The 24547-nt window shown below is 31.1% G+C and overlaps 1 protein-coding gene across 5 annotated transcripts; it reads right to left on the bottom strand.

Annotated features, from left to right (window-relative positions):
* Positions 1-14999: 14999 nt before the first annotated feature.
* LOC143222241 (mannose-1-phosphate guanylyltransferase regulatory subunit alpha-B-like) lies at positions 15000-24547 on the bottom strand. Of its 5 annotated transcripts, XM_076448472.1 has the most exons (6): positions 24097-24502; positions 22158-22302; positions 18330-18422; positions 17780-17951; positions 17085-17195; positions 15000-16730 (listed from the first exon to the last, which is right to left on the bottom strand). In XM_076448472.1, exons 1-5 carry the CDS (start codon positions 24105-24107, stop codon positions 17095-17097), a joined length of 522 nt encoding a protein of 173 aa, XP_076304587.1. In that variant the 5' UTR covers positions 24108-24502; the 3' UTR covers positions 15000-16730; positions 17085-17094. The 5 variants fall into 5 exon arrangements, with proteins under 5 accessions (XP_076304587.1, XP_076304584.1, XP_076304586.1 ...); XM_076448469.1 differs by lacking the exon at positions 17085-17195 and having other exon boundaries at positions 15188-16730; XM_076448471.1 differs by lacking the exons at positions 17085-17195; positions 22158-22302 and having other exon boundaries at positions 15188-16730; positions 24452-24547.

Genomic DNA, 24547 nt, shown 5'->3' with positions numbered 1-24547 from the left:
GCACTGAGTACAAGAAAGCTTTAGTTTTTCAGTAGTATTTATGAAGTCATAAAAATACTGGTTTCTTATCCCTAAAAATGACTACAATTTTAATATAAAAATTTGCTGTTATTTTTCGAACAACCTAATAGCATTTTCTAGCGTATATTAACATAGCTTACATTTGACTGTTATTTAGATGTTATAATTTCTTTTACTTGCTTGATTAAGAACATGAGCACAATTTTATAATCAATTCAAAGCATATAGACTAAGAAAGAAAATATGGGTGGTATATTTTATGAATTATGAACAAAAATCTTTTTTGCTTAAAATGGCAACTTGTTCTGTTCCATTTGTTACTACAGCTGAAAATGACTTTACTAAACAAAATCAGTAAAAGAATCATCTCTGTTTAGGATTACAGTTCAATTTTATGTGCCACTCAGTGTCATGTCATCAGAGAAACTCCATTAACAGAAAAAACAAACAAACATGTGTGTCTATGTTTGTGTGTATGCAACTTTATCCCTGGCATTTATAAAGAGGGATTTTTATTTTATTTTATATTAGTTTTCTCAATGTTTAGTAATATATGAACTGTTCCTAAAAGGTTTCAAAGAAGGAAAGGATTGCATGTCAGATCAAATGTAACTTTTAAACTTCAAAATAACATACTTGGGGAAACTAAATTATTTTACTTGGGTCTATTAGAAAATAAAAGTTTCCAATATTTTGGTTGGAAATAATCTGGATTTCAAAATAAAATATCATCATCAGATATTCTACACATTAACCTTAAAATTTCAATTTACCAACTGATGCAAAGTGTAAATAAGCAATTCAAAAAAAGATACATATACAATTTTGATGTTGAAATAAAACATTTTACAAATACAAAAAACAACTTAAAAATATCAAACAAAAGACGTGACAGCATGAGGAAAACAAAAATCTTTTTTGCTTAAAACGACAACTTGTTCTGTTCTCTTTGTTACTACAGCTGAAAATGACTTTACTAAAAAAATCAGTAAAAGAATCAACTCTGTTTAGGACTACAGTTTAATTTTATGTGCCACTCAGTGTCATGTCATCAGACAAACTCCATTAACAGAAAAGATGAACAAGTGGAAGATGTAGGAAGGAGGAACTATTCAGTGAAGCGATATTATATAAGGTGAGATAACTGACCAGAAGCTATATTACACTGGGAAAATAAAAAAATAATGAAACATTTTTGATTTAAAAAGAATTTATAGAATCTGTAAAAAAAGTTTCTTTAGTCATGTATTACACCAGCAACTGAGGGAGCAAAGGAGGAAAAAAATGAGGTACAGAGTCGAGCGGAATGCCAACACTAGAAACAGTGCAAAAGGTGATATGAAAATCTATTTTGAAAAATCAGACCATGCTGCATTTATTCAACTGAACAAATGACAGGGATGGTCAATAATCCCCTTTTGCTTTACTCTTGAAGTTCATGGTCTGGAATGGGCACATTAAATGAAGCAAATGAATATCACAAGGAAAAACCTACAAGCAGTGTTGTGGAATACCCTATTCAGAGTCTCACCAAAGTCTGAAGAATGGCCACAGGTGGAAAATGATAATCCAACAATAAAGAAACAGCAGTCCAATGCAGATAATAAGGATGAATGTATGTGGTGGGGTACACAAGCTTGATTGAAGAATTTCTTCCAAGTGACAACAGAGATGAGATGCAAACAAAGAAGCAAACAATAACCAGACAGGAAGGTGGAGAATATGAAGAATTGGATGAAATGCTGGTGACCAAGGTTAATATAGCAGGGATGGAGTAAGAGGAACAGGTAATAATAGGGCAGCAACAGAAATGACAGAAATGAAACTCATAAGCATGCATATGTTAAAAGACTTGATTACTCACAAAAAGACATAGGGTGCCAAAGCAAGCCTGAAGGATAGGGAAGAAAACTGATAAACTACCCTGTGATGAACAAATCAAAGACAGTGCCTCAAAAGATGAGATACTGGAATACGCAGTGATCCATAATCCACAATAAAAAAGCCCATGGCAAATCAGAGCAAAACTGAAAAGTGATTGAGGCTGGACAAATCAATACATGCCACCAGTCCTCAGTTTTCTTGAGTATCACAAACAGCTTGTTATAAAAACCTTGAGAGAGATGAGTTATAGGTTCAATAGCCTTCTAGGATAGAAGGTTTAGTACTGCTTCTGACAGATACTGACTGGTGGTAGAATCCTGAAGCAATGGAAAAATATGGGTACCAGAAACTACAGAGGAGGGCAAAAGAAATAGATGGCAAGGACCTTGGACAATACCTGAATAACCTACTGATCTGTGTTAAAAACATGCCATAGGGAAACAAAATTAAATAGTCACTGACTGGTAATGTTAGAAGCATGTCCATCAGCATCAAATACTGTGATTAGAGGAGGAACTCCTACAGACAAGAACTGGTAAAGCCTTGGAGGAAGCAAAATGAGAAGCAGAAATAGCAGCTTGTCTAGGCTCAGAATAAGACAAATGATGTTTCACCAATTTCATATGAGATAAAGCATTCCACCCTAGAAGATCCCAACAGCAGAGAAACCATGTGTAAGAAAAGAGCCAAAAAAGATGAACATTCCAATGTGGGAGTAATTAAGGTGAGATTATACCTCAAAAAACCCTCAGGATTGTGGTGGATAGTAGAAAAGAATCACAAGAGAGTTGATAGAGTGAGGTGAAGATAGGAAAACCAAGGGCAGGATAAACAAACAGGATAACCAGAGTTTGTCCCTATACAAGCAAAAGTGATTCCAATTGTTGTGAATTAAGAAATTGAAATTCAGCATGATGGTATGTTAAGGCTAACTAATCTTAAGCCCATGGAGGTTCAATATGGGAAAAGGGTATCCTGTAATAAAGAAAGAAAGGAATTGTAAAAAAAATCAGAGAAATGGATAAAAGAGAACACACCTGAGAAATCACGTCTGGAAAAGTTGTATTATGCTCTGATGATGAAGCAGTATGGACATGGGAAGACACAAACATCAACTGGAGGAAAAAGGCCATCAAATTACTCATCAGCTTGAATAGGTTTGACATGTTCAGGAGGAATATGGGCAACATCAGAAGACACAGTTTGACTTGTATAATAATGAATCCCATGGTGGATGAAGCGAATAAATTCCACAGTCCAGTTACCCCCATCTGCAGCCTGTGTATATGTGTTGGTAGAAGGTATTACATCCAAAGTAGTAACTCAGAATTTGAAATGCAGTGTTAATAAATGAACAATTAGACATTTAGCTATTTATGTGAGAGGAGATAATATACTGTATTAAAAATTCATGTACACTCTAGATGTTGCTCACCATCTAATGAAATTGAAAGACTGAAACCCTGGCATCACTGTAAGAATGATTTCCATACAAATACATCCTTTTAAAAGGTTATAATGTCATAACGATTAAATGCAGGGTTAAAAACACCTTGTATATTTCTCTGCTATCTTCACAGAAAAGTTGGTTGGTTGGTTTAGTGTTTTATGGCACAAAGCAGCTTGGCTATCTGTGCCAAACATCTGGTAAAAAGGTAAAAATAAATTAAATGTAGTAAAATACATAAAAGGAAATGAAGGTAAAACAAAACAGCATTGAAAAACAGAAAAAGCATAAAACTAATGTTGACACCTAGTCTGCAATGTTAAGAGAGAAAGCAGAGTAAGAGAAGTTGTAAAGGACTTCCTCTAGCATAATGGTAATGATAATAACCTGCTGGGAAGACTAACAGGTAAGTACAAGAACCACCGTCAGTCACCTGAAGTTGGCCTTTCTAGTCCTGGTTCCGGGTTATGTGTCATAACAGCCATTATCAAAAGGTAAAGTTGTAAAAGACATGTAGCAAAATCATAATGATAATTAGCCAAATGTCCGGTAAAAAGGTAAAAGTAAAGTAAATGTAGTAAAATTCATAAAAGGAAATGAAGGTAAAAACAAAACAGCAATTTAAAACATAAATGGCATAAAACCTATATTGATATCCAGTCTACAAAGTTGTAAAGGACTTCCTGTAGCATAATGGTAATGATCATAACCTGCCAGGAAGACTAACAGTTAAGTACAAGAACCACTGTCAGTCACCTGAAGTTGGTCTTTCCAGTCATGGTTCCGGGTTATGTGTCATTATGGCCAGTACCAAAAAGTAAAGTGTTAAAACACATGCAGCAAAATTGTAATAACAACTCGCCAGGACGACTAAATGGTAGTTCAAACAGCAGCGTTAATCACCTAAAGTTGGGATTTTCAGTCTTGGTGTTGAGTTATTTAATGTTATGGCCATTTTCCAATTTCAAATTGAACGAGAGGGATTGAGATTCTTAAAAGGGAACCACAATTAAAAAGGTGTAATGAATAAATATCAAACACTTAAATGACATTAAAAATCTAAAAACTATACTAAGGTGGACAGTCTCACCATCACCAATAACACTGACAAACCTTGGGACAGAACATGTTTAAAATAGTGCTGTTGTTCAGATCCCTAGAAGATCCCAACAACAGAGAAACCATGTGTAAGAAAAGAGCCAAAAAAGATGAACATTCCAATGTGGAAGTAATTAGGGTGAGATCATACCTCAAAAAAACCCTCAGGATTGTGGTGGATAGTAGAAAAGAACCATAAGAGAGTTGATAGAGTGAGGTGAAGATAGGAAAACCAAGGGCAGGATAAACAGAGTTTGTCCCTATACAAGCAAAAGTGATTCCAATTGTTGTGAATTAAGAAATTGAAATTCAGCATGATGGTATGTTAAGGCTAACTAATCTTAAGCCCATGGAGGTTCAATATGGGAAAAGGGTATCCTGTAATAAAGAAAGAACGGAATTATAAAAAAATCAGAGAAATGGATAAAAGAGAACACACCTGAGAAATCACGTCTGGAAAAGTATTATGCTCAGATGATGAAGCAGTAGGGACATGGGAAGACACAAAAATCAACTGGAGGAAAAAGGTCATCAATTTCCTCATCAGGTTGAATAGGTTTGACATGTTTAGCAAAACTAAAAAATGACTGAGGCTGGACAAATCAATATATGCCACTTTGATTGTGCCATAAACTGATTAGTTCATTGTACATACATACATTGTACATACATTTGCTTTTTTACCAGTTGCATGCTCACCCTTACTAGTTTGAACCCTTACATTTATCATTTGGTAATTCATACTATTAATAGTGTATATTGTAGTCAAAGTGATTAATTTGATTACCAAAATATCTTAATAAATTAGATGAATCATTTTGTTACAAATGTGTTCAGATCAATGAGGTTTTACTGAATGTCATGTCCTACTTTCAGAATCATAACACAGTCCATGGTTTCATGCCAAAAACCATATTCAATACATCTAGCTGCAGTAATCACAGTACAGTTGATGACTCTAATTTCAGCAATCATATCAAACTATACAATACTGTTCCAATAACCATGTATGCTGTGTCTTGCATTTACTAGTTACAGTGGTATCTGCAACCTAACTCTTTATAATCATATTCTCCTAGTTATCATAAAATAAAAAACAAACTCGGTAATTACAATAATACCTTCCATGGCACATTTCTCAATAATCATAACATTTTCTATATCCAATTTCCAGTTATCATAATACATTCCTATCCCAACTTTTAGTAAAATCATAAAATACTTCATAATCCAATTTTCAGCCATTAGCATTTCTGACTTCAGTCACAAGTGAAAAGGGAATGCAAAACTCAACAGATGAGTAAAATGTTTTGAACTAAAACACACTTCTATTCATTAATTACCTGAAAAGTAATTGAAAAAACCTTGAAGTACCTTGAAAATTAATACCTCCAATAATACATCAATTGCTATTCAATCAACATAAACGATATCAATTTTTAATTTAATATTTCCAAACCAATAAAATTAAACATGTAGTTCACACTTTCAATTTTATGTGGATTCTACTGGTAAATGCAAACTAATAGGTTATAATTAAAATGCAAATTAATAAAGTAGACAAATCTTAGATATTCCTATTCAGTTTAAAACTATCAAGTATACAATACCCAGGGAGGTGAGAATACCAGTATGCAATGCATACATATTCTTACATTAATTATATCTTGTGCTTCAACACTTCTTTCTGGAAACAAGAGGCCAAGAGGAATGAGGTGTGCACTCATGATTTTCACATTCCTGTACCATCACTATTTTACTGTCTGTTTAAAAGTTTAATATATTAAATATGAATATATTATCATGCACAATATTTAGATAATGTCCTATAACCAAAACTGTCAAACATGGTTCTGATGTCTTTCTAAAGTTGGTGAGCTTGAGTTGTTTTGATGCCCATTTTGTCTTCTTCCAGTCACTGGTGTTAGATAACGACTAGATCCTTCAATGACTGGAAGTTCTTCAACTGAAGGTTTCTTGCTTTGCATTGTCATATCAGCAAGTTCTTCTGAATAATAGTGTGGGGTGTTGAGGTAGTCTCGAAGTCTTCTTGGTAAAGGCAATTTATCTATCAAGTCTCTGCGTACCCTCTTCAGGATAACAAACCTGAAAAGGGTTTTGTTTGATATAACAAATAGTAATATGGCAGAAATTGACAATATTATTTTATATCCCTTTGATAAAGTTCTTATTAAAATTTATAAAAATAGGTGATAGTACCAACTAACTGTGGCACAACTATTCACTAAGAATTTATTAAATGTGTACTCAGTGATCACACTGTGCATGTATAACTTTAAATTTTTAAAATTTTACCCTAAAAAGTTATGGGGAAGGATGCTATGATGTATTGCACTGACATAACATTTGGAAAGAACAAATTTGAATAAATCACAACAAAATGTTGGGATTATTATTTGACATCACAATGATCTATGCAACTATTATAAGGAATGTATTTCCTGTAACCATAATGTCATGCTAGATGTACTTTTAAAGACATACAATGTAATAAATGGAACACTTAAAACCACAATGACAGACTGTAATTCCATGTCTATACAGGTAATGTAGAAAATGGACTTGTTCAAACTTGGGTTGCATTTGTATTTTACTCAACTACAAAAGTAACAATAAAAAAAAGATTATTAATTAAAAAATACAATAACAGCAGTTTTTATGGTAGGAAAGTTCTGATTTTAATAATTACAACATTTTTATGTATCATAATGAGCCATAAACAATCAGATAAAGCTACATTAAAAAAGACAGTTGAATTCCAGAGAAAATTTACAAACTTATAATAGTGAGAACAAGTTTATAGGTGGATTTAAATCAGCTTTTTTTTTTAGTAAAATAAAATGGACAACATATTAATATAAAGAGGAGGTTCCTGGATATTCATTAACATTGGTTTTGCTGACCTTATGAGTGGTGTTTCAGCTATTTTTCTTTTGTTGATGTCTGGTTTCCTTCAGATGATGTCAACACTGTTTTCAGTGATAATATGTTTTGTTTCTTTGTAATGTTCAAAACTATGTTATTGTTCTTTAAGATATTCCTTAAGTATAAGATTAATTTTTCTCCTATATAAAAGGGTTTACATGAATTACATTGATTTTCCTAATTTGTTGTTAAGTGCAAAGCAACACTGTCGACTATCTGTGATATGCCCATCACAGGTATCAAAAGATGGTTTTTAATATTATAATCCTTCACACTTACCATTGAGCCACTCACAGTCTTAATTTTGTAGATGACTCCACTGTTTTTATTTTCAGTAGGACTATTATTAGTAATAAAGTTTCTGCTTTTAATATCTACTTTTTTATGATTATGGTGTTTATGCTGTGTTTTATGTAAGGGTTTCCACATATATTTTAACATGTCAATTTTTTAACAACTTTTCCCAGATTTTTTTTTTTAAATCAAGACTCCAGAAATTATTTTTTTAGTTGACTGTTTAAATTTTTATGGACTATATATCAATTGCTATTTGGATACTATACTTCAAGTTTACTAGTTTCGGTTGTATGGAGCATACTCATTTCCAGTTAATTTATTTTTGTAAAGTTGTTGCTTTCCTATGAATTTTAGTGTCAAATTCCAGTTTGTTTTTTTTTTATTATGGTGATGTTTAGAAAGTCCATGGAGAATTTTACTTGTTTTTAATTGTAAAATGAATGGTGGAATCGTTTCATTGATGTGACATGAAAATTTTCTTTTATTTCATCAGAGTTGAAGCTGCAGAAAACCTAATCAACATATCTCTGCTATTATGATGTTTTGAAATGGCTGTGTTTAAGGTCTGTTTTTCCAGATGAATCAAAAATATGTTTCTTAGTACACATGATAGTGTTCCACTCACAGAGATACCATAAATTTGACAATAGATGATGGAGATGAATTTAAAACAGAAATGCTTTTCATGGGAATGTAGAAATTTTGTGCTTTGGATCTTTGCTAAATAGTTCAATAGCAAGTATGTAAGCTCCTTTTCTTCTCTTGGAATTTGAGTGTACAGATGTTGCACACCAAAACATGTCATTTTGTTTTGAATCTGATAAAATGCAATGTTTTTATGGTGCTATCTGAATTGTGTGAATAAATAATCTAAATCAAATATTTGTCAAGGTTATAATTAAAGGAGGAATAGGTTGATTTTATGAAATGCATTTTTATTGGTGTTTTATGAATTTTAGGCTGACCAAGAGATGAGGAATGAACCTTAAATTGCATGCCCTAAAAAATGCCTGAACTTTTCCATAATGCCATCTAAAATACTTATAACTGACAATGGATTTTGAAAAACTAAGCAGAAGCTAATTTTCAAGGTCAACCAAAAAAATCCCAATGATCAACAAACTAAATTGTATAAACAAACAAATTCAGACATATAAAACAACAGCTACTCTTCTTTTGAGGTTCCGCAGGTTAATGAAAATGTACCTCCTCCAAACCAAAAACTGACTTCATCAAAGAATGTATTCTCTACCAATTCACAAATATTCTTAAGTTAAAATTTACAGAAAAACAGACTTTAAATGCTGCCATCTATAGCTCTTTATAACGGCTATGGTATTTCAACATTTCTTTTGGGTTCAAATTTGATGAAAAAGAACAATTCTCAAACCATATTAATACTAGTTTTACAACTGAAAATTAAAAAAATGTCTCAATAAACTTTCTAAATGTTCAATCATAAAACAACAATCAGGATTTGAGACTAACATTCACAGAAAAGCAACAAACTCAGAACACCACCTCAACTGGAAATCCAACCCCCCTCTTACACAATAGGAACCTTGAAATGTATTATGCAAAGAGAACAGTAAAAAAGATCTCTTTAAAAACAACTATATAACGAAAATAATTGATACATCCAAAAATATCATTCAAACAAAAAACATGTAAATTCTTTGTCACCTCTATAATTCGTTATGTCTAAAACATCAGCAAAATTCTGACTGAATTATGGAAGATGCTCATGAAGAAACATAACATCAAAACAAATATGATAATCATATAAAAGACAGATATCAAAAATCAAAATCCTTATTACTTTTTACATTGAAAATAAAAATAATTGAGTTGCTTTTAAAATCAAATGCAATTCATGTAAACACTTTTATATATTCAAGAAACTTGGAGAGAAATGAACCTAAGATTTAAGGAACATCATTTAAGTATGATTCTATGTTTTTCAATACATCAAAAAAGTAAAACATATTATTACTGAAAACAATGTCAAAATCCTTCAACCAGACGTTAATAGAAGAAAAGTACCCCAAGTATTATTGATGAAGTCATTGAAACCAATGCTAAATAAATATCCAAGAACCTCCTTTTATCTAAATTAATATTTCCTCCATATCTTACTAAAAAGCTAATTTAACATCACTTAGAAATTTGAATACTATATAACTATATACTACACTCTATATTCTATAGTATACTGTATATACTAGATAACTTATAATTTCAACCCATATATCATTTTAATAATTACTTTCTGAACTAGCAAATATCATTAAATTACTATTAGTGCAAAAACTGAAAAAAGTATTTAATTATGCACCAAAATAATAATTAGAAACAACTTGATTATTCTACTTAAAAATTATCTCAAGAACAAGAATTAACAATAACTTTCAGGGCTGGTTTAAATGTTATATGTGAGATTCACAGAAAAACCTATTATATCATTTCCTCTTTGATGATAAAATATAACTGAGAGAGGTAATAAAAAAAACAAAAAACGTGTAAGTCTGTGTTTGTGTGTATGCAACTTTTATCCCTAGCATTTATAAAGAGGAATTTTAATTTTATTTTGTGTTAGTTTTCTCAATGTTTAGTAATATATGAACTATTCCTAAAAGGTTTAAAAGAAGGAAAAAATTGCACATCAGATAAAATTTAACTTTATACTTCAAAATAACATACTCGGTAAATAGTAAATTATTTTACTAGGGTCTGTTAGAAAATAAAAGTTTCCAATATTTTGGTTGGAAATATTCTGGATTTCAAAATGAAATAATATCATCAGATATTCTAAACATTAACCTTAAAATTTCAATTTACCCACTGATGCAAAGTGTAAATAAGCAATTCAAAAAAAGATTCATATACAATTTTCATGTTGAAACAAAACATTTTACATGGACAGCTGAGTTGATATCATTTCCAGAGCATTTTGGTTGTTTAAATCTCATGATCACAAATGACTATAATTTAACATTACCACTTGCACTGGCATAAAAAGAAGCTTTGATGAGATGTTCAGATCTTTTTTTTTTTTGTACCTTGAACTCACTCACTAGGTTCCCAAAGAATGATTAGGTCTCAAATTGTAATAACTTTACCTTGCAGATAACTTTCAATTCATACCTTGCCAGAACATTTTGTATGTCATCTCTAACTGCACCTTTTGGATTTTGATTAGCACTTGTTGCTTTACCTTCTGTATTCCAGAATATCTTTTTAAACATTGTAGTCATCCTCTGAAGTGTCCAAACTCTGTTACACATTTTTATTAGCTTTCTCAATAAGCATTTTGTCATTAAAACATGCTTTTCTTGACATACATCCAAACATACACAGCTTGCTCCTTGTTTGCATGCTTTGAAAGTTGTGATCTTGTTTTATCTAAATCTGAGATATTTATGCACTTTTCTTTGCTGCATTGATTTGTCAATGAGAACATTCCTTTTTACATTGAAATACCTAATGATGATGTTAATGAATTGAATAAAGAAACACATTTTCATGATGCTGATGTTTTTATGTCTTGATTTCAGAACACTTTAACTTGACATGACTGTAGCATAAATAAATGGTACCTCTCAGTATCTATTATAGTTTATGTAGACATCCTACTGTGACAATCATTTTCAGAAACTGTCATAAACCAATATCCAGTGTGAGTTAAGGTGAGGTTGTTTTTTGAAGAGCTGTCATAAACCAGCACCCAGTGTAAGATAGGTTGGTCTAAATAAATATTGTCGTAAATTAGTAAGCAGTGAGTTGAGATTCTTTTCTTGTCGGTGTCCATATTAACAACAATATAGTAGGAGTGGGTGTGAATATGTGGTTCTGAATGACATCTTTTGATGTTGGTACTTCATGTTATTTCATAGGAAAGTAATTGCAATTTTATCAGTAATATTGGCAAAGAAAGGTGTGTGGTTCAATATTATTTTGAATCCATGGTACATGGATTAATAATTAGTAGAAAATATCATCAAGTGTTGAAAGATTTATTTGTATGTGATTTTGAAGAATTTGGGAAGGTTGTGAACTGTTACTTTTTGTTTTATGTTGAAAGCTTATTTTTCAGGAAAATTTAAACCTTCAGACAAACAGATATTTAAAACTGAAATGAGACCTCACTCTACTAGTAATGATGAGTCTTGTTATTATTGTTTTTTAAAACTGGTTTTGTGATATTTCATTCTTCCTAGTTCAGAGCTAGATTTCTTTATTCAAACGTTGTTATTTTGCCTTTGTAATGCTGCTTTTAATTCATATGCACCAGCATGTTATGTGTGTGTCAGATGTAATGTTTTATGTCTTAGCCCTTATGGGCCGAGATTAAAATTTTCCTACACTGTGTATTTTTTTTTTATTTAAAGTTATATAAGTGTATGTGCAGCTGTCAGCTAAATGCAACATTGTTGGTTAGATTTTGGTAGTAGTTTTCGAAAACAGAACTTTCAAATAACTAATTATTTGATTACTAAAGAGTGTAGCATGTTCATTATTATATATGCTGTGAAAGAGGGAATTTATTCTAAAAAATATTATATTTCTAAAATTCCACACATATCCAGGTAAATGGCAATTCTTATTTAAGGTGTTTATATCATCATCAGGTGGTATTGTTAATAGACAGTTAGTCAAACGTGATAACTTAAAATTTGTCAAAATGATTTCAGAATCAAACAAATACTACCTTATTATATACTCTTCAAAAAAAGAAATGTAAAAGGCAAAATATGAGACAAATTGTTAACAAGTTTATTCCGAGTAGTTCTGTATGACATGTGAAACTTTGCACATTTACTGCTGAACATCCAAAGTCTGCAAAGGCGAAGTCCACGCTCATTAGGTGAAGTTTAACGTCACTCGACGTCAATAACGAGTATGCCCCCCGCAAGCATCAATAATTGCTTGGTATCTCCTACCCATAAAAGCGATGAGATGACGAATCACATCCTGTGGAATGGCTGTCCCCTCAGCCTGCAAAGCTGCTGCAAGCTGAGGTAGAGTCTGCGGTTTAGGTTGTTGCCGTCGCAAACGTCGGTCCAACTCGTCCCAAAGATGTTCGATGGGGTTGAAATCTGGTGATCTGGAGGGCCAGGGAAGAACGTTGATGTTGTGGTGTTTCAAGAAGACAGTGGTGAGTCGGGCTGTGTGAGGACGCGCACTGTCATGTTGAAAAAACGTCGTTGACGTTCACCATGGGTTGCACATGGGACCTAAGACTTTCGTCGAGGTCAGATTCTGATCGAAAATCCTACGCAGCCCTTGAATGGTTGAGGCTTTAGACATCGTAGTAGTGGTCCTATCCTGAAGGTGACGTAACCGGATGTTGCGATCTTGTGCAGGCGTGGTCACACAAGGTCTGCCAGATCGTGGACAGTCATGAGTTGATCCATGTTGTTGGTGATGATTCCATGGCCTTGTGATGGTGCGTGGGTGGACATTCACAGCTCTGGCAACATCTGATCGAGATTTGTTTGCTTCCAAGCGACCAATGGTGTTGTTGCGTTGTGCTTCAGTCAGTCTTGGCATAACTGTATTGCACGTCGGCGGCTTAACACTGAGCTATGGAAACCGAGAACCTGTCACTTTTATAGGGATTTTGCACATGTTGCACTTGCAGAACATGCAGATCTCTCAAACAAACTTATTGGACACGCATGCGTTTTGGCAAAACATCCGATGTTTTCCTCCGTATTCAAAGTGCACAACTTTTATTGTCATTTTCGTCTGACAATCAGTGCCTTAACACGTGTAACATCACATACTCTGAGCTTGTAACGTTATTACATATATTTCTCTTTAAAATAACAAAAATATCCCTTTTGCGTTTCTTGATTTGAAGAGTATATTTTGATGATAATAAGTGTTTTTTGTATAACATAGGTAGTGATGAACTGTGTATAAGAAGCTTGTTGTATTTCTAAAATATGCAGAAAATGTCTTCTCTTTTTTGCATTTAAAATTACCTATACTGGTTTAAGTGTTGAATAACAATGATTAATGTTTTAGTTTGTGTTGTTCTTGAACTACATCCTTGCCACACATACTCCCAATTCATATTTAGTTTTCACTATTTCTACACTGATACCCAATTTTTTTAAAACTAATATGCTGTTTTCATACTAATTCTCAATATTTCACTGTTTTCATCATGCCACTGTTGAAATGCTATTTTCTTACTAATTTTCTACTCTGTTTTCCGGTTTGGACATTAATTTCTATTTCAGTGCTATTTTTTTACTAATTCATTGTTTTAATGATTTCCTATTCACAGTTCTATGTCTACACTACTATGTTCAAAAGAATTCCTAATGAGCACTTCTATGTCTTTACCAATATAATGCATTCACACTGCTTTCCAACACTTAGACTGTCTTTTCTGATTTACTGTGTACAGTAATTCCATGCACACAAGTCTTGTATCTACATTAATATATTCTGTTCACATTGATCCTCACCTACAACTCCATCTTTATTTGTCTCTCAATCTTTATTAGATTCTCAGTCTTTACTTTCATTAACTCTACTCTGATCATACCTGATTTCCAAACACCACATTTCATATATATTAGTAAAAGCTAGATTGTTTGTGTACTTGTTAGTAAACAGTAAAATTACTGAGTGGTAAGACTTTTTTTTAAACATCCAAACAATTTATATATATATATATAATTTATGAACTTCTCTTTCTTTAACAAAGTATAAATCGAGTGGTGTAAAAGGTTCATGAGGGTACGTGTCTTTCTGAAAATAATGCATAAATAAGAATACTTGAATGTATAACAATATATTTTAAATATCAGATCTGGAAACCCATGAAAGTGAAATCATTTAGGTAAATATGATATTGAAAAATTTGAATATGTGGAAAAATAAGATATTATTGATTTCCACTTGAGTGATGAAATATCCTTAAATATTCAGTTACTAGAAAAAAACTTCAAAATTGAAGAGAATTTTCAATGTTACTAGTACTTAAAGAATATTAAAAAAGCACTTTTAAAGATGGTGGAAATATTGAATTATCAACCCAAAGTTTGAAAAAACAACATGGGATAGTCCCATTCAGACTATGGGACTGACATGTCAAGAAATGTTTGCACAGACATTTTTAACACATGTCTGTTAACATGACAGAATTGTTAACTACTAACAATTTTGTAGTTAAAATTTAAAGTTTAAATTACTTTAACTGGGTAATCCTCAGTTTTAGTTTAGGGAAAATAAAAAAATAATAAATAAAATTTTAAAAATATTAGGAAAGTATATGGTAACTGAGACAAAGTGATAATGCAGGAATTTAATAAAAACATTACAGATTATATATGTTCAAAGAGTTAACGAATAAACATTTCCAGTGTAAAAGATACAATATAGTTTCATCACAATATTTAAAACTAAAAGCAAAATAATTAAGTCAAATTAATGTCCTTTAATGTTCAATTTACGGCTTTGCATTAAAAAAAACATACATTTTTAAAATTTTTCATGGTGGCATTTTGTTTTATTGTAATTTCTGCACATATGATAATTCTTCAATGTACAGCATAGTGAAAATCTTAATTCCAAACACATGAAAATTTAATAAACACTCATGAAATTTATTATAATAGTTACATCTGGGGGGATAAGTAAATACCACATATATCAAGTGAAAGTCTTAAATATGTGTTGTTTTTCATGACGGTTAGTATAATACATTACATGGGTCAACACATTTTCCTTATGCTCAATGTAGCACTTGATCAAAACACTAATCACACATTTTATTTCTAAAAACACACACAACAGCAGTCAACATGAAAATATGTAATTACTTCATATAAAGAAATAAAATGTTATAGTTGGTGTGAAAAAAGGATAGCTACAGCTATATGCTCAACCAAGAGAAAGATGTGCACAAAGCTGGAAAATAATTTGTAGCAACATTTCGAATATAAACTAACACAAGCATTTACAGCATTCAATGCATGTTAATAAAATATTCCATGTTTTGAGCAAAGTGGTGAGATAGTGCACCAGTGAATACCTCTGACTTCACCAATTACAATAGCAATCTGTATCAATTAACCACAGTGTCCTTAGATTGGTGTTCTTACGGAAAATCTTAAACATATTACACACAAATACTTATACCCAAAGATGATATCATTTGTTAAGTCTTATCTTCTACAGAGAAAAGAACACTTGAATTAAAACTGTTTTAAAACTGTAAAATTAAGTAATTAATAACTTTAAATACGCTCAAAACCTTTTGGCAACTATTAATATTTACATTTTAGGACATGTCAACAAAAAAGTGCTCTATGTAGTATCCTATAAAATATAATTTAAAATAAGTCCAAATTCATATTTTTGAAATGAATGACAGTTTGTTACACAAGTTTAGATAAAACAAGTGTTTACAACATTAATGCTTAATTCATAAAATATACCACCTATATTTTCTTTCTTAGTCTATATGCTTTGAATTGCTTATGTTCTTAAGCAAGTAAAAGAAATTATAACATCTAAATAACAGTCAAATGTAAGCTATGTTAATATACGCTAGAAAATGCTATTAGGTTGTTCGAAAAATAACAGCAAATTTTTATATTAAAATTGTAGTCATTTTTAGGGATAAGAAACCAGTATTTTTATGACTTCATAAATACTACTGAAAAACTAAAGCTTTCTTGTACTCAGTGCTTTTACTGTTTCTAAATCTTTATTTCCCATATTTCAGACCTTTACAAATAATGATGAAAAAGTTGTGCATCACTTTCTTGCATGAATTAAAACCTGGTCATGCAGCATTGCAAACAGTTTCCAATATCAGCCAAGCATGTGGTGAAGGAACAACCTCCAAACATATAGTACATCATTGTTTTCAAAAGTTTTGAGTCTTGAAAATAAGGAGGGCAGAGGACATCCTTTTGCTGTTGGAAACGACCAACTGAGAGCATTATTGAAAAGAAACCTGCACCAAACTGTTTGAGAAATGGCATTTCCACAATTTCAGACCATCTCGAGCAAACTGGAAAAGTGAAAAAGCTCAACAAGTGGATTCTATAAAATTGCTCTTGAAAGTTTTTATTTCTTATTAAAGTTACAATTTAAAATCTTCCATTATTTTCTGCATAACCTGATACTGTGAATTTAGTTATTATTTAATGCTATCTTTAGCATAAAATAAAAATAAAAAGCTGTTACATCATAATCTTTTATTTACATGTCATTAATATTGTATCTTTTCATTAGTACATAAGGATGGCAAATAATATTTCACTTGAATAGATATATTATAATGCGAAAATCTAATTTTGTTCCAGTTTTCTTATGTACTGGTATAGTAACATACAAACACCATAGTATAGAAAGAATGAGTTACTATTTAATTGTCACAAAATTATCTGATTCTTGTAGCTTGCAGCCAGATCTTTGTGAGGTAGTACAATAGAATTAAGGACAATCACTTCTGATGGAACTTGTACATTGCAACCTAATGAAACAATAATAAACAAATAAGCTAATATTGTTAATAATACAAGAAAATCAGCATATTAAGGATAAGTGTTGAAAAATATTTTTTTAATTGGGTCCTAATTTAACAAACTTCATCAGAAGTTGTCTCGGTAAAATTTTATTTACAATTCCACTGGACAATGTAAAGCAATCCTTGCTTAATTATTACATTTAATATACTTTGGACTTTCACATGTACATACAAAAAAACCTGCTACCAACAGCTAGTATGCTAATAAATACAACTTGTAATTTAAATACATAAATTATGTTATCTAGAACTTAGTTTTCTCTGTCAGTACACAGCAGAGATAAGTTAATCTTGTAAAAATAAAATCCTACATAAAGTGTCTTTTTATTTAGCACTTCACAAGTGGTTGTACGTACACTATGCTACTTGATAGTCATCTGATAATTTGCATTCACAAGATAGGGACACATAAAAGGAAAGAAAATAAGTAGATAATTTAAAATTACTTGCTCAAAACTAAATTAAATATATTTTCTGGTCTTGGAACTATTATAAAGGTATAGCATTTACTTATAACAAAATAAACTAACCTAAAATTGTAATGGAAGGGTTTAAACGTCCATTACTGTTGAAAAGTGGAACATTTTCCATTTTAGCAAAGGGTTTGTTTGGATTGGGATCACAAGGTGTACCCTCCACTCGAGACCAGCAGCCTACAACACTATTCCAGCCCACTATGCTGTGTAAAACTAATGTATGATCCTAAAATGGAGAGGAAAACATTTTTGCTCATGAAATTCTGAAGAATTTATACAATAAATTTAATGTTTAGTAGAAATTACAATGAAAAAATGAAAGTTTTATATTTGTCAAAAATGTTGTAGAATTACTTCACAAGCAAATTATAAAGATTTAGCAGCAATGTACTGACATTTGTTACATGAAGAAATTATGAATAAATCATAATTGTTCCTTCTCAATGTAATCAATAATTTGACTTTAAACTTTTAGAATGTAGTTTGGTGAACAAGATAAACTTTATGAAATTTTCTAATGACATTTGTATATAATTTCCTTTCAAAAGATAGTGTTTCACCAGGCATATAACTTAAATACATCTTCTTAGCTTTTATGGCCTACCTGAATAGTAGCATTCCCCAAAATTATTGATTCTCGAATTCTCACACCTTCACCAATTGAAACACCTTTACCTACACTAACATTTGGGCCCAGCTATTAGAAAGAATAAAGAAGCACAAAGCTGATTAACAAAAATATTTATGTGTAGAATCTTACAATGTACAAAGTATCTTATCACAGAACACCTTAAATAACCCAACCATAGGATATCATAAAAATAAATACAAGGAGAATACTGATATGAACATTTTTTACATTTCCCATAATCAAATACACTGTTATATTAAACATAAAGTACACCATTTAGTGTCATAACTGACTGAAATAAAGTGTTTCATTATATCCAACAAAGCACCATATCGTAGTGCACATTAATATTTTTAAGTGCCATTAAAGTCAAGTGAGTTTATATCATTGTTTTGTTTATCGTTGAAGTAAAAATATATATCATGTTTAGTAAAAATGAATGTTCAGAGAGCAGTTTTGAATCTTTCATCTGAATTCTAAAAAAGATGTATCACATTATATCAAATGGCAGCATCAACAAGAATAAAACATGCTCTATTTCACATTTAAATACTATATTTTAAAAAGTCTAATGTCATAAAAAAATAAACATGTCTGGTGCTACACATATATTAAAATACTACAACACAATAGAGAATAATGGCATAACATGCCATAAAGTTCTAAGTATATTACTGTTGGCTTCTTGTATGCTTTTCTTTTTCAAACTTTTTATATTTGTAACTTTAAAAGACATAAGCTAATTACAAATTTTACATTAATTTTCAGTCAAATAATAGCTACACAAACATTTCACACTGCTAATACCATCTATTCAATTTCAGCTACTATCCATAACAACCTGTATAGAGAACATTAATTACTTACAAGTTTTAAATTTACCATCACCTGTTATTATTTAAGGAAATGTTTACACACTCAAGTATCATTTCTGTATCTATAGAACTTTAAGGTGGCACAAATATTTTGTCAGTCCTTTAATAGCAATAACTATTTTTTACTTTGCATCATTGTGGTTTGTAGTTCTGTTAAGGTTTAAAATGACACACATATTATAAGTAAAACTGTTACTAGAAAGGTCATCAACATTACAATAGAATATTTAGTTTCAAAACTCTTTAAACGTGTTGTACAAGAGCATCACTGTGTGAAAATATAAACAGGTCTTAATACATAAATTTATATATCCCAAGGTTATTCATGTGGTATGTGTAGACTTACTGTAAACTTAAGAATAAGTCTGAAACATCTACAAAACACTTGGATGATAGATCTGTTATACTCAGCTTATCAATAAGCTTTCTTAGAACCTTTAATTCTGGGTAAGATAAAGTTACAGAAAGTAATTTCAAAGACAAACAAACACTCCTCAACCTATCTTATCAAATACTAAGAACATGAAACGTTTTTCATTCCGAGACTTTAATATGACAAAGAATATTAACAAACCAAGATTTAGTGCTGTATCACTCTCATTACTGAAGGTGGCATCAATCACAAAGTAGTAAATACATTATATTACTCTCGTGTTCATACAAAATGAGATTAGATATATAAGAGCTAATTCAAGTTGGGGGTACTATTACAAATATTTTTTTTTATAACCCTTTAATTTACAAGAAAATAATTAGACAGGTAAATGAGTTTATACATATAAAGAGGTAATTGAGTTCTATAAAAACAAACAATCTGCATATCCTAATGCATTAGAGCAATTCTGAAGATATAAGCTGAGGAACTTGCATATTTAGCAGACTTACACATGAAAAGTTAGGCACCAACCCTTTATGGGAGTGAAAAACTTGCGTAGCAAAAAATTTAAGGGAACAACGGTATCAGAAACCACAAGGTAAGCTAATCTTGACAAAATAAAGGCTATAGTTATTAAAGATAACTGAGAAGTACAATAATGAAAAACAACAACAACAAAACAACAGAATAAACTATATTTACTGAATTTCCATCAGACCAAAATCCTAGAAAATTCCCCAAAGGTTTCTTATGCCTTTGCTCTTGAAAAAAAAACCATTCATATATAGTAGTAAAGGGTTAATGGAAAATCTGTCAGTATCTAAGGTCTAAGACTGACCTTACCATACCATATCCTGTTTCAGCTATTAGTTCATAATCCTTCCCATCAGACTGAATGTGAATATTTACTGGTAGCATGGGACCTATAACTACGTTAACTCGCAACACAGGCTTAATTGGTATGACCTACCACAAGTTTTCTGAACTCATTTTAAAGCACTTGTAAATTTAATATCTTTTAATATAGTATGTTTATCTTCACAAAATATGACAATATTTCAGCTAACAATATAAGTCTTTCACATACGAATTTTTTTAATGAACTATTTTTTAATAACCAAAAATAAGGATGTTCCCATGAATGTATTATTTGTTTTGAATAGTCAGAATGCAAAGTGATTTTCAGATTAAGATGAAAATACTTTTCTCCCTCTCAAATTTGCTTTGTGTAATCCTTAATACCTCTTAAATGCATTTCAAATGTTTATCTCTACCCCCTCTCCATACGAGGTCAGGCAAGTTGACTGTATCAAACCAAAAAATATATTAATCTAAATTAACCTTTTTCCTTTAGAGAATGACTTCCAATTATGACATGAACATACAATCAATTATCCTAAGCAGCTTTAATCTCATAAGAGCATACATCTATTTATAATTAAACTTTATAGTTTTAATGCCCTATAACTGCACTTTGAACTGTAACTAACTACTATCCACACCATTTCAAGGAAATGTGCAACTAAAGTTACACTATGGAATTACATTACCAACAAGATTATCGCACGTGTCTCAAGAAACATTTTTATTTTTTTATTTTACTCAATCTAATTTTAACTAACCTTTTTACATTTTAGTTACTGTTATAACAATAATTAGGAATAAACAGGAAAAACAAGAAATAGAGTACATAGTCAAATTGGTTTTTCCTGCTGTCAATTGTTGATGACATTTAAACCTACTTTTTCAAATAATGCACAAATTTTTAGTCACTTAACAATGCATCAAAGAACATATATAGACTAATAACATGCAAATAGCAGACAATTTTCTTTAACTTACAAAATTTTTCTGACTTTCTAACTATGAGAAAAGGACCATTATAAATTCATTCAAGCTAGTGGTTATCTTTCGTATGGGAATGAAGCTTGTATCAACAGTGAAACTGACAATTCTTCATCTAGAAAACAACATTATATAACACATCAATTGAGATGAAAACCTCAGCTTTCTACAGGTTAAAGATAATATAGAATTAAACATAAGAGAATTATTAACAAATTCTGAAAAATAAGGTGTGGCAACAGGGATTGATTTTCTATTTGATAACTCTGTAACCAAACAAAGTTAAAGGCAATGAAATTAGCAACAATGGTTTTATAGTGAGTAATTTACATTATATGTGTAGCTTCTTCGAGGGTGGTGTATAACATAAAGACGAGAAGATACCTTGAAAAATGTGTCATACAAGTCACGCAACACAAAATTCAGAATGTTTAAAATATTATCTTAGAAAATTAAAAACTTAAAACTTGTACACTCTTAAAATATGGGTTATCAGTTAAGATTTTATGCCATACTAATTGCTATAATACAAAAAAAATAGATTAATAACATTTATAAGGTAAGTCACTACAGCCTTGTGTTGTGCAGTAAAAGGATGCCCATGACAATGGGGTTAAAGTGCATTTAACCTTCAAACTACCACATACACAGTCTCAGAGAAACTCGTAAGACTTACGATTACAACTCCTTAAGTTACATACTTACTGTTGCTGTGGGATGCACTAAAGCAGTTGGATGGATGAAAACATCTCCAATAATCACTGGCTTATCTTTGTCATTTTCTGCCAGCCAATCTGGATGCGTTTGATGGTATAATTCTAAGTAGTGACGATTAGCATATATTGCCGAACTAGGAAATGTGACTGGTTTTAGCTCGGTTGAATAAAATGTAATGAAAATGAAATACATAAGTTCTAAAAACAGAGCAGCAGACACAATCCAACTGCTAACATAGTTTATATATCACTATTTAAGAAATTATTTTTTTATATATTACGTTTCTGAGATACAAACACATATTTAAAGGATTGCTGATGAACATCATAGAAATAATGTGGTAAACAAATACAAAGTAACTACATTCACTTCAGGCCTCAGCATGTGAATCAAAAGATTTTATATGAAGGTTTTTTTTCACCATTGGCCCTTTCAAAAAGCCTAAATTATAAAGGACAACAACATCAAATCTTCATATGGCATATACTAATATACATAGTGGGTTATTTTAAGATGGAATATTTTTTATACATGTTAATAGTTTACTTTTTCAGTGAGTTCCCACACAAATCTCCTTGATGAAGCAGCATAATGAAATGTTGGACCAGTTACTTGTTTTCCCTAAGAAAACCAACAAAAAGCTTTTTTTTTTTTTACAATTATCGCAGGTGCGCCATCTGTCGCTGTTGCGGAACACTTATTCAAACCTCTGGTTTAATCAACTGAATTGTTCACTGCCTCGAAGATATCCTTTCCTTTTGGCCCCCCGCTATACAGCGGTATGTCTCCGGATTTACAACGCTAAACTCAGGGGTTCGATTCCCCTCGGTGGGCTGAGCAGATAGCCCTGTGTGGCTTTGCTATACGAAAAACAAACAAACAAACCTTTCCTTTTGTGGTGCCACGAAGAGCACATACATTCAGTAATTCCTCTTTCGTTAAAAAATCTTCATGAATAATATGTACAAATATTAACAGCTGACTTACATCAAGACAAAGTGAGAAATAAGTACTTTTTTAAACCATTCCAACATGATACATATAATTTATAATAAGGTCTTTACATAATGCTGCTTTTTGAAAAGTAAACTCAGATCAATAGGCAAATAGTAACTCAAACTCTTGTTTTAATTAAACTCATGTGTTGTCAGAATGTCAAGTAATATATAATAAGTGTTAGAAACAAGCTATAGAACTTAGAACTCCACATGTTCACAAAATCATTGTATGTCTAAAAAACTGACCTAGTTTTATTCTGCAATCTCTTCCAAGTAAAATGTCATTACTTTTAATGCCTCTGTGAATTACGTTGTTAAGATGTAGAACTCTATTCCTTTGAGAACCTAAATGAAATATTAATTTATTTTAAATATAAATATTTTAAGATATCAGTATAATTTTAGTGTGTTTGTTGTATTCAGTACTTTATATATAATGATATTTGGAGACAACAAAACAAACATGAAGTAGAACAAAAAATATTAAAGCTTGTTTATATTGATAACTACCAGAAGTATCTGGCTTTGATCGGGTTATTAGTTTAATGTATTTGTTGTTTTACTATATGCTGTCAATAGTAAAGTGTGGGCTTTGCAGGTTGAGACCAACAACTTTGAGTGACTGCCCCTGGGAAACTGTAAACCTAAATCATTTCTGAATTAAGGTATTTTTAGTAAAAAAGGAAACTGCCTTAATCAGTGGAGACTCTAAATTAATAAACCAATAAATATTTTCCAGTTTTATTTTTTATATATTTCAATTATACCTTCAGTACACGGACTGACAACAATACTACGCTATACTTTTGTCACTAAGCAACATTACATAAAAGATGTGGTTGTAAAGCACTATTATCAAATCACGTTGTTTATCCCATATATTAGATGTTATTAGGTTGATATGTTCTATGTGACAGAAGTGGACTGACCAATGCTCCATTGTCCTTCAGCTTCATTGTATGAAGTTCATAGGTCACGCATAGGTGGGATGATACGAGTCGTAACTCACAATGAAATGACATGGAACTCATACTGGTTCTACTCCACCATACTGTGTGTATTTTGAATCAATTTTAGCATAAGCGTATAGCCTATGTATGTTTCTTTTTTTCAGCAACATGCAAAAGCCACTGTCATTTTTCAGGAAATGAATGTTTATGGAAGTAAGTACCCTTTGTTTTGACAAAAAACTACAACAGTTATTGCACAGATTTTTAAATAAATTGCAATCACCATATCTCTGCTATAATAAAACCTTTACCAATAACAACCAACATAACATACTTCTTTCTTTACAAACCGCTGATATTTCATTTTCATTTTGTCGACAGTGTCAGTCAAACAGCCACCTTCTAAATATTCCATTATTACCTAAACAAA

This window comes from Tachypleus tridentatus, chromosome 8, assembly GCF_004210375.1.
Source record: "Tachypleus tridentatus isolate NWPU-2018 chromosome 8, ASM421037v1, whole genome shotgun sequence".
NCBI lineage: Eukaryota > Metazoa > Arthropoda > Merostomata > Xiphosura > Limulidae > Tachypleus > Tachypleus tridentatus.
Note: the sequence above shows the minus strand (reverse complement) of the source record. Positions and strands in the feature narration are given on the sequence as shown.